The 11,078-nt window shown below is 38.3% G+C and overlaps 1 protein-coding gene across 1 annotated transcript; it reads right to left on the bottom strand.

Moving 5' to 3' along the window:
- Positions 1–2,267: 2,267 nt before the first annotated feature.
- Positions 2,268–10,598, bottom strand: TNFSF18 (TNF superfamily member 18). The gene is made up of 3 exons (XM_063103682.1): positions 10,373–10,598; positions 4,831–4,861; positions 2,268–2,614 (listed from the first exon to the last, which is right to left on the bottom strand). Exons 1-3 carry the CDS (start codon positions 10,529–10,531, stop codon positions 2,268–2,270), a joined length of 537 nt encoding a protein of 178 aa, XP_062959752.1. The 5' UTR covers positions 10,532–10,598.
- Between the last annotated feature and the right edge of the window lie 480 nt (positions 10,599–11,078).

Below are 11,078 nucleotides of genomic sequence, written 5' to 3' on the forward strand. Positions count from 1 at the left end.
GCTTTGATGGTGAGCGTGGGCAGGGTGGAGGAGAGGACGTGGACGGACATCACAAAGTGAAACTGACTGTCTGACCCATCAGCAATGGGAACAGGTATGGCCAAAAGCTAATTGCATCTAGCTCTCACTTTCGCTTAACTCTTGACATGCAGTGTTTCATATGGACAGGAATTTTTCTTATGTACCTTCATGTTCTCCAGATAACACACAGATAAATCAGCGGCAGTCCAGTTGCTAATATATATTTTATTAGTTTTAAAATGCAGACTACTATGTGAAGACACAAGGAAGCAGAGTATACCTTGAAAACAAAAGCTGAAATTATAAAACCAGGAAAATTCAAAGATCATCTGTTGGTAGCCATTCCTCTGGCTGTAGCTGCAGAAACCTCTGCTTGCCCTGAGAAATCACTACTGTAGTGGACTTTTGCTGGGAATGTGACAATCGCACTTTCTCCCTTAGCCTGCCTTTATTGTCCTGGAAATGAGGCAGGGGCAGAGAGGAGTCATTATGAAGGAGAGTTTGGCGAACAGTGGTGTGCTAGTAAATCAGCTGTCCAGAAGGAAAAGCCCTGATTTGTAGTGTTTGCCAGTCCTCATGGTCTAAATACTTCCACCATAGCCAATTTCAAGGATGGCTAAAATCAACAAACAGAGTGAAAATTTCCTGCTGCTTATGACTCAACAAAGATCAAGTTCCTATCGATATATATGACACAACTTTGATTTCCTGAGATGATATGCAAATATAAAAGGAACAAAGTATCCAAGTCTTTGGTCTTATAGCTACTCCACACATGTTTAAAAAAAAAAAAAAAAAGACTTACAAAAGAAACAGCTTGGCCTCAGGCTTCGCCTACTCCCAAGCAATTTTTTAATACGCACAACACAAATATTTTTAAATTAGCTTTATATGTGATAATATTAATTAATATAATGTAGCTTTTTACAAATATCCATAAATATTTTTAATTGGTTTAAAACAAATACCTACAAGCAGCTCATTTAACAGTTTACAACTTTTGAATTGAGTGCTATTCATTATTTTTAAAAGTTAGCACATTTGACTGAGGTGGGCTCTTCCAAGTGGAGAAGGGGATTTGGTTGGAGTAAGTCCTGAGCAGCACCGGAGTGCTGCAGGCAGGGAAAGGGGAAGAATGCTGCTGGTAAGGAAGAGATCTGCGCTAGCTTCACTCTATCCACCTTGGGCTGAAGGGGAATATGCCTCCTGAAAACTTCATTTGCTCAATTTTATAAACTTATACTATGATAGCAGAAACATCAGTTCCAAAGCTGAGGCAGTGTGATACCGAGGAAAGCCCATTGTCTCTGTGAGTAACTAGTTGTATGAGTTAAGGCAAGTTACCAGTGTTTCCATTTGCCTCCATTCTCTCATTGTTAAGATTTTGCCAAAAAGACCTGCCCTATTGACATCACAGGGTTGCCACATGATATATGAAAGCACTTTGCAGACTGTGGAAAGCCAGCTAAAAATGTGAAATCATGACGTGACATAGTGCAGTATTGGTAATACCAATTTCCTGGGTTAAATCTAATGATTTCTAATGATTACTCTTTCTTTACCATTAGCAATGTTTAGACATACATACGAACAATAAGTTCTCGTGAAGCCCTAGATAAATGTTCAGAATGATTCCTTTAAAACGCACCTTGCATCCTGAGTTTGATGAAACCAAGGGAAATTCCCAGATAAAGTATATTCCACTTCATGCCACCTGCGCCTCTATCCCAATAGTTCTTAGAGTGTTCTCTATTCTCTGACATCACCACATTTAAAGTAGGGTATTGTTGGCATATCTGTGGCCACACTACCAGTCTGACTACTTTTTATTAGGAGGGTCTCAGAAGATGGTGGCATGAAAAGAATAAAGTAAAGCAGCCAGCAAATATGAGAACAAGGCCGGTCTACTGCCCTGGATCCTTTGCATACCAAGTAAGCCTCCCATGGGGACAGGACTTCATTTTTCCACTCAGAGATTCAAGGATTAGAGGAAGAGTCTTTGAAGAGCTTCTGGCCTCTGCCACAAATATTCATTTTATCATGGATTAGAGAAGTATTTTTGCAGAACCAACGAGGGGTAATCAAAAGTCTTTAGCTTTTCCTCTGAGTTTCTTTCAGATAAGCATGAGAGATGAAAATTCACATGCAGAGGAGCTCATTTGTGTTGATTTGTGTATCCAGACAAACTGTAGGCGTTGAAAATATGCCCCCTAGAACCCTCCCCACCAGTGCCAACAATCAAGTCTCTAGGAGATGAATTGGGGATTTGCTAGTAAAACAATCCCCCAGTATGTATTATTTTCTAGGACCTGATGTTCACTGTTGAATATCAACTCTATTACATCTCCAGCATGCAATTCATAAGTCCCTCCTACATACTGAATTTTAGACTTGTTTGTTAGAGTTTGTATGATGTCTTCATTTTTACGGAGCTGCACCTTAAAAGGAGCTAATTCCTTGTAGGTTTCATTAGGAGCCACTTGACCATAAATTAAATACAAGCCGTTCTGAAGTATCCCCAACTTCCAATCAGATATCTTATTCACGCAAGGATGTTCAGAAGATGCCATTTGCCATTTTAAGGGTAATGGTCCTATAAGAAATTTACAAGGGAAAAAAATGGAAAACACAGTCATTTCATTATTTCATCCTCTTTTGATTGTAGGTGATTTTTTACCACCTACAGGTTGTCTTTTTACCTGGTCTGTACTAGTTCTCTCCAACCACGATTTTAATATTTTAAGTATCTATCGCATCCTCGTTTTAGAGAAGATGCAAATCCTAAGTGTATCTCCTGCTTGGAGAGCTAAGGAAATTGATTTGGATTAGCAAAATGAGTTAAGGGGCTCTGCGTCTCTTTTTAATTAATATTTGTGGAGGGAATAAAGGAAAGAAAGGAGGAGGAAGGAAGGAGGGAGAGAGAGAGGAATTACACACCAGGACTGTGACAACCTGGGTTGTCAGTCCATGCCTTTCTATGCTTTTTCTATGTAGATAACTATTTACTACACACCACTTCATCAGTGAGACCTTCCCTAATCGATTTATATGAAGTGATAGTTCTCCTGTCACTTTCTCCCTTTAGCTTTCTTCATAGAAGGTGTCAGCATCTAGCATATTATAAATTAAATTATTCATTTGTTTATTGTCTATCTTATAGCTGCTTGAATATAACATCTTTGAGGACAAGCACTTCTCTATTTTGCTCATTGGTGTATCTTCAGCACCTAAAAGAGTATATGCTCGATAAATATTTCTTGATTGAATGATACTTCCATGTTCCTGAATTGTGTGCTATGTGACTAAACTGTGGTTCTTCTCATCAGTTTGTTGTTATATATCAATCAAGAACCACGTGGAATACCATTATCCAAGCCCCCACAAACAGATATTGGTAAATTCATGACTTATAAACAGAAATTACTTGGCTGTTTAAATCCGGCATCCCTGGTTTAATACTGTCACAAAGGAGTGAAGGAAAAGTCAAGACCTAATCACTCATTTTCATAGTTGCATATGAAATTTAAATATTTACTTAATGTTAATTGGTTTGGCACAGCAGTGTGATTTCACTGCCTCAGGAAGTGCTTTTACTACCCAAAATATTTATCTGGCCTGTTCTCCAACTCTCCACAATTTTAGCTGCACAGGGCAAAGCCTTTGTCCCATAATTTTAAGGAAACCTTGAGAAAATACCATGGAAGAGATAACAAATTGATTTAAATTCAGTTTGGTATGTAAATGACTGATATAAGAATCTGAGGGTAGATTCTAGAGGAGAATGAAGGAGAGATCACTAGAGCCAGAAACAAACTCTCCCTGTATCTCTCATAAGCTCAGAGCCCAGTAAATTTCTTCCTACTTGGCATGTAATAGTCAATAGGCAAGTCGCCAGGAAGAAGTGTCATTGGGTCTTCTATTTAATTCTGTAAGAGAGGTCACTCAAAGACCACTTCAGCATCATTTGAGGTTCTCAACTTTTACCACATCAAGAAAACTTTTCAAACATACCATGAGTTCCATTCCATTTACAGGAAAAACAAACATGAAGACAGAGACAAGTAAAAAGAAATTTCCTAATTCCCACAAGCCAAGGAAACCTAGCAATTTGAGCTGTATAAGAACACAGGGGTTTCAGAGTTAACTCTAGAAATGTTTTGCTCTCAACTGAAATTGTGTGTTTGGTATCAAACCTATAAACAACAAAAAATGTATTTATTTGAAGTTTTTATGTATTCTAAGAAATATTCTAAGGCTCAGTGTAACTGTAAACTTTACTGTGCTTCCTAAGCAAATATCAGGTATGAGAAAGTGACTCAGAACTAAGATTAAAGGAAAAAAGGAGCAGAGGAAGTGGCCATTCCTTTAACTTAACTCTCATTCCTCTTCTATACATTTGGAAACAATGACACCCTCCCACCTTCTCTACTGGACATTAGCAATATGTGAAATGTGGGAAGGACTTTGAGAAAAGGTTGGAGAAATCTGAAACTTGTTATGCTTACTGAAACACAGAATTAAAGGTAGATTCCTGATTCTCAGATTCACAGGCTTGTAAGAATGATGTGCACTCCTGCCCAGAGATGTGACCTTAAGTGAGAGCTTCATCAGAGCATGAGCTCGTCTGCCTGGTTCATCTCTGAAAGCCTCAGCTCCTAGACTACTACCCAGCACATGGTAAGTAATTATAAATAGTAGCTGAAAAATAAGTAAAAGAGAATACAGGCTTTCTTGAGAGCACTCACACTTGCCTTCTTGCACCAACAACTAAGAAAAGTAAAAAGGAGGCATACAAAACAGGTTACTCACCAAACTTAGCTGCACAGGGCTCCTTAGCAGTCTGTTTGGAAAGAAAAAGAGGAATTGGTTAGGATAATGACAACGTCACTACTTTTTTGATTGGTTTATTTAGAGGTTCAGATTACTGAAGCCATCTACTTTTCCATAGCCATAAAAAAAAAAATCTCTTTCTCAACCTTGTCTTAGTTCTCTCACCTTCCCTTTAAAGATGACTGGCTCTATCCTTCACCTTTCACTACCTTGCTGTCCTTTTGGGTGTGGTAGGCAAAAGTTAAGGTCTCATTCCATCCACTCACAGGACAACTAACCTGTACTCACAGGACAACTATTTGATCTTGGACTTTCCCCATCTTGGGCTATAAAAATTTTCTATATATAGCAGTCTCCACACCCCAGTGACAATACAAGGTGATCCATTGGTATGTGGGAAGAAAATAATGGAACGTCTATTTATGTTTATTTTTATTTAAAATAATAACAAATTAAAATGTAGAAATATTTACAACTCAGATTGATAAAGTCACCCTTATTTACTATTTAGACAATTACATGTCATATACAGTAACTGCAATACCCTGAGAAACAGTTTCAAACTGTTGCAACATACTGCAATTAACATGCTACGAGATGACATTGTTGTGATTAATTTCACACATACAACAATTTAAATGCTAAATGCTCTAAAATACTGTGTAGTAAGATAAGGTACAAACCACAAACATTTTTGTAACACCCAAAGTACATTGATTTCCTTATGGAAACATGCTTGGGAGACTTTTTGAACTTAAAGGTGTTGCCCATTTTCCCCTTATACAATTTCCCTGGCTGCTATGCTAGGAATAAATTAAAGAGAAGCAGGTGCAAAAGTAGTGAGATCAGCTAAGAGATCATCTAGTATTCACCTAGACAAGAGAACACAGTGCCTCTGGCCAAGGTGCTAGCAGGGGAGATGGTGATGAGTGAATGGAAAATAGAACCAATGGGAGTTTTTGACATAGATATGGGGTGAGAAAATGAGAAAAGACAAAGATGACTCCAAGATTTAAGACCAGAATAATTGGAAAGATAAAGTTGTCATTTACTGAAATGGTCAAGATTTAAGAGGAATAAATTGAGGTGGGGAGGGGGAACAATCATGAGTTTGGTTTTGGACATGTTAAGTTTGTGATGCCTATTAGATATCCAGGAAAGGATGTCACAAAGGCAGCGGGGTCTGTGAGGCTGGAGTTAGTTCTGATGATATAAATTTAGGAGTCTTCTGCTTGTAGTTGGTTCTTTAAGACATAAGACTGTATGTGACCATCAAGTCAGTGAGTTTAGATAGTGAGAACTGGGACACTGCAATATTTAGAGGTCAGAGAATGAGAAGGAACCTGCGGAGGAGACCAAAAAGAAAGGCTGCAAGTCAGAAAGGAAGCTAGGAGAGTGTGATGTTCGGAAACTAGGAGAGGAATGTATTTCAGGGAGAAGTGACCAGCTGGTGTCAAATGCTGCTGATAAGTCAAGTAAGAAGAGGACAGAAAATTGACCAATGGATTTAGCAACATGATAGGTTTTGGAGTTCTTGACAAGAGGAGTTTCCGTGATGTGATGAGGGCAGAAGCTTAATTAGAATAAATTTAGGAGCAAATGGGAAAAGGGAAATTGGAGGAGTTTTGCTGTAAGGGGGAAAAGAAAAACTGAGTACAGCCTGGATTAGGATGAGAGGTAAAACAGGTTTTTTGTTGCCATTTTTTTTGTTCTTGGTTTTATTTGTTTTAATATGAAAGAAATGACAAAATGTTTGTCTGTTGCCATTTGATGGGAATGTCCCAGTAAAATGGGGGAGGAGTAACATGTAAGAGCAAGGAGAGAATTGTTGGCACAATGTCCTTGAGTAGGTAAGAGGGGGTAGAATCCAATTCATAGGTGGTCTTGGATAGGTGCATAAACAATTTATCAATAGTGACAAGAGGGAAACACATGGACAAAAATGCAGGTGACTGCAATTGTTTTGGCTTTTGAAATTATTTCATCCATATTTTGGTGTTTCTTAGAAAAGATGTTGAAATTCAATCTAGTTCAGCCCCTGATAGGCATTGGACAGGGACTCTCTTAACTCCAATATTCTCATCTCTAAAATGGGAGAAATAATAATAGTACCTAGCTCATTGAAGCTGTTGTTGGGTTTAAATGAAGTAATCATTGTGAAGGGCTTTGCCCAGATATCCTGTCTGAACCTGCTTAATAAATATTAGCTGTTTTGATAATGACACTGATTATAATGAAAAACTGTATAAAAAGTTTAAGTACCTATATTCCTATATCCTCAACATTATGCTAGCATTGTAAACAAGAGAGACAAATGTAATTTATGGCCCTTGCTTCTCAAGAAGTTTATAATCTTTCTAGAAACACATGATTACGTATATGAAGCAATTAGGTAACAATCTATTTATAAATGAGTGCCAGATTATGTGCCATAGATAGTATCTGTACTCACTACCGTCATGTGCACAGAGAAACCTAAGGACATAGACAAATTAATTGCCAGAGCCAGAAATTCCAGATGCTGTACTGTGGGCTGTTTTAATGTCTATTTAGAGCTACAAAAACCACCTGTGATAATCTCTAATTATTGCCACAAATGAAAATCTGATTGCAAAATTGTTCTTTTAGCTGTGAGGTATATAGTATTTGTTTAAGGAAGTGATATAAACAGGCAAAGAATATCCATATTGTTAAAAGATCTTGTTAAATGTATGTTCATTGTAATCTCGTTAACAGTAAGGGTGCAAATATTAATCACTGCCATATATTACTACTATGTGTCAGGCACTGTACTGTCTCATTAATTCTTACTGCAATTCTATAAGAATTAGCATCCTCATTTTGCAGACGAGGAAATGAGGATGAGAGGGATTAAGTAGCAAGCCCTAGGTTATACAGATAGTAAGAGGCAAGGCTGAGATCCAAGCTCAGCCTGTCTGATTCAAAACTCTCACCCCTACCATTCTGTGGAGCAGGTTCTCTTTATAATTCTGGTGCTTTCAGAAAAGAGTAAACACCCACTGATTAAAAAGCATATGGGACTTTCAGTGTAGTTTAGTTTAGTTTTGCTTAGAAGGATCAGTTGCTCTTGTAACCTCATTTGATTTAAGCCTATATTTACATAGTTAGGCTCAAAATGGCCAAAGCTTAATTATTCCTTCTCTAAACCAACCTTAATCACATCATGATTTGGAAGTAAAATCTACTCTACTTTTAAGTACAAGTACAGCTTCCGCTCTTGGAAGTATCCTTCATTTCACTGAAGCAGAGGACTCTCCTGAACATGTGGTTTCTTAAAGACAACTTCTATGAGGTTATTTTCACCGACGGTTTGACCAAATTCCTTGGGCTCATAGCCTATCCTTTTTGTTAACTGTCTTCTGAAAGAAGGAGGGAAAAAAGTAAAAATAAGTTCTCCCAAGGAAATTTCTGTTGGTCTAAAAGGAACCAAGCTTCCCATCTATCTGGAATGTGGGGCTTTGCACATAAAAACTAGAGTGGAGACCAAAACAAAATAAAATGCCAAGGTTCATGGGTATTGTGAGAAAGTGGAAGTGGCTACCTCATAATGACTCACCATCTGTCAGCCACACAGAACTCTTTTCCAAAGATACTTATTTGTGGCCAGTTAGGAAAGGGAAGTGCAGATCAGTGGAGAGTGGAATGCATGAGCTGGTATCATAGCATTGTCGGCCAGGCCACGGGCTTTTCCTAGAGGAAGTAAACCTCCAAGCATTTTGTCAGGACAATATCCTAAAAACTTTTTATACTTCCCTAAATTTGGAACAAACTCTGGGCTATGTTTAGAGGCAGAATCTTTCATTGAGAAGCTGCTTGTTTTCTAGGAGAGAGAATCCAGAATCAGAGCTGAAACACATGAGATTAATTAAGTTTCATTCTGGCAAGAGGTGTCTTAGATGACTCCAGCATTATTAGACATTCTCTTTCCCTTTGCAAGAGCCACTGTATGCCTTAGGCAAAGGCGTTTCTTCCTCTTCTGTGCATTTGTACCCTAGTCATATGCAGGAACTAATGATGCCTATATTCAATGTTCTTCAGAGCCATCTGGCTAATAAAACTTCAGGTGGTTTTTAGAAGGAAAACCCACTTTCAAATTTAAGTCATTGCTATTATCACCCTTCCTCTTCAGAAATCTAAAAACTGAGACTTGCTGACAATTTTTCTCTGCTCTAACTTCACTGCTCCAGAAAGTTCGTACTTCTCTTTTATATATTCATGAGAGAGCAGAGCTGTGATTAGAAATGCCTCTGTTGCACATCCGTGTATATAGCTATGGGATACAAATTAATAGGCTACTGTATAAAAATTTGGCCAAAGCTATACTTATCTTAACTAAATTAATTAGTATCTATAGTGCACTGCTTCCTCCTGCATATTTTCTCAATTGCTTTCATATATCTTGAGTGGCAGGACAATACCTTTGAAATCTTCGCTGGACATTCCCTTTAGAAAAATGTTTCTGCAGTCATAGCCCAATCCTTTCTTATATGGACATATACCATCTTATTCGCCCCAAGGTTCAGGGTCTTCAAATGTAACCAGAAATATACCACATCCTGAATTAAGTAAAACATTTCTTATATTCTTTTTGGTCAGTACTATGTGAGGTTAACTTCTAATAACAAAACTAACATCTCCATTCCCAGTATGCAATCCCATTTTCTAGGCCCACAACTTGGGCTGCAGCTCAATGGGAAATTTCTGATAAGCATCAGGGGCTTCCCAAATAGACATGTGCTTCCTTTTTCTCCCATGATGCCTTCCCTGATTACTCCAGCCCAAAGCCATTGTCCCCACTTTTGAATTACTAAAGCATTTATGTTCCATAATACACTCAGGTAAATTATTGATCACTGTATTTATAGCTAGAAGTAGCATTATAATGAATAAATCCATTCCCCTACCACCATGTTTCAGATGAAGAAGCTGAGAACCAGAAAGATTAAAAAGCTTTCTCAAATTCATACAGCTGGTTATTGGGTGATCTAGAACCAGAATTCAGAATTTCTTACTCCTAGTCCAATGCCATTTACCTCCTCAAAGACACACCAACCACCTGTCACTTACCTTACTCCGTCTTCCATTATCTTTTTGTGTCTTTTCCCTCAATAAGGCTATAGCTTGCATCCCATATCTTGAGGGGAGGCATCATGTTTTACACCTTTTCAGTTCCACCAAGAGGATGTGGCAGAGTACCAGCAAGAGAAAAATCACCCCACAGGCATCTGTCAACTGACTGATTTAATCAAGCAAGTCTCTTCATCTACCTCAGTTCTGCAGTTAACATTTAGCCTTTTCTGAGACTTTTGTCTCAAAACACTTTGATCAGCCTCAAAAGCCATGTCATGACAAGACCGGAATTGTATTTACATCATTTGTACTTAAGGTCTCATCCTTCCAACCATTTCTAACAATACTGAGTGACAATGATAGTAGCTAGACTAACAGATGAAAAAAGGATTATCATAAATAGCAACCTTAGGTACTATTGCCTCCTTACCTGGAGTGGGAGCAAAGTAAGAATCAGTATACTCAAGGAGCAAAGCAATAGCAACACAACTGTTGCTGAGCAGAGGAGCCACATCTTCCAGGATGATCTCCGTGCTCCTTGAGGACTTGACTGGCTTAAAGGCATAGTCTCCATGTGGCTCTGTCTCATTTTCTGGAGGAATGACAGCTGCAGAAAGCCGATATTCACAAGTGATGGCTGAACGGTGCAATGTCATGTTTTGTAGTGTTTATGATAATTAGAAGTGGGTGTGGGAGGTGGAGTTTTCCTTCTGACATCAAATTGGAAAGCGATACTTCTAGGCTAAGTGCTGACTCTCATTTGGCACCAGACCAAATACACTGAAAGGAACGGAAGGCTAAATGCCAATACATACCCACAGAGGATAAACACACACACACACACACACAAGGGAAGTTCAGAGATTAAAAAGAAATTCTTTCCTGAAGCAAGAGGAAGTACAATGTGTGAGTATAGTGAGCCTTGGGGAGAATAAGCTGGTATGTGCCTATCTAAAAAGGCATTCCAAATCATTTCCCAGGGACAAAATTACCTTTTATAAAAAGAAATGTCTTAAAATTATGCCCTATCATACCTCAGATATCATGCACTTGTGAGGCAGGGTGTTTGGGAGCTGGAGAGTTGAGCATGCACGGTTTGGTAAAAATAAAGAGTCTCAATTAAGTCATCACCTTTT

This window comes from Cynocephalus volans, chromosome 8, assembly GCF_027409185.1.
Source record: "Cynocephalus volans isolate mCynVol1 chromosome 8, mCynVol1.pri, whole genome shotgun sequence".
NCBI classification, from domain to species: domain Eukaryota; kingdom Metazoa; phylum Chordata; class Mammalia; order Dermoptera; family Cynocephalidae; genus Cynocephalus; species Cynocephalus volans.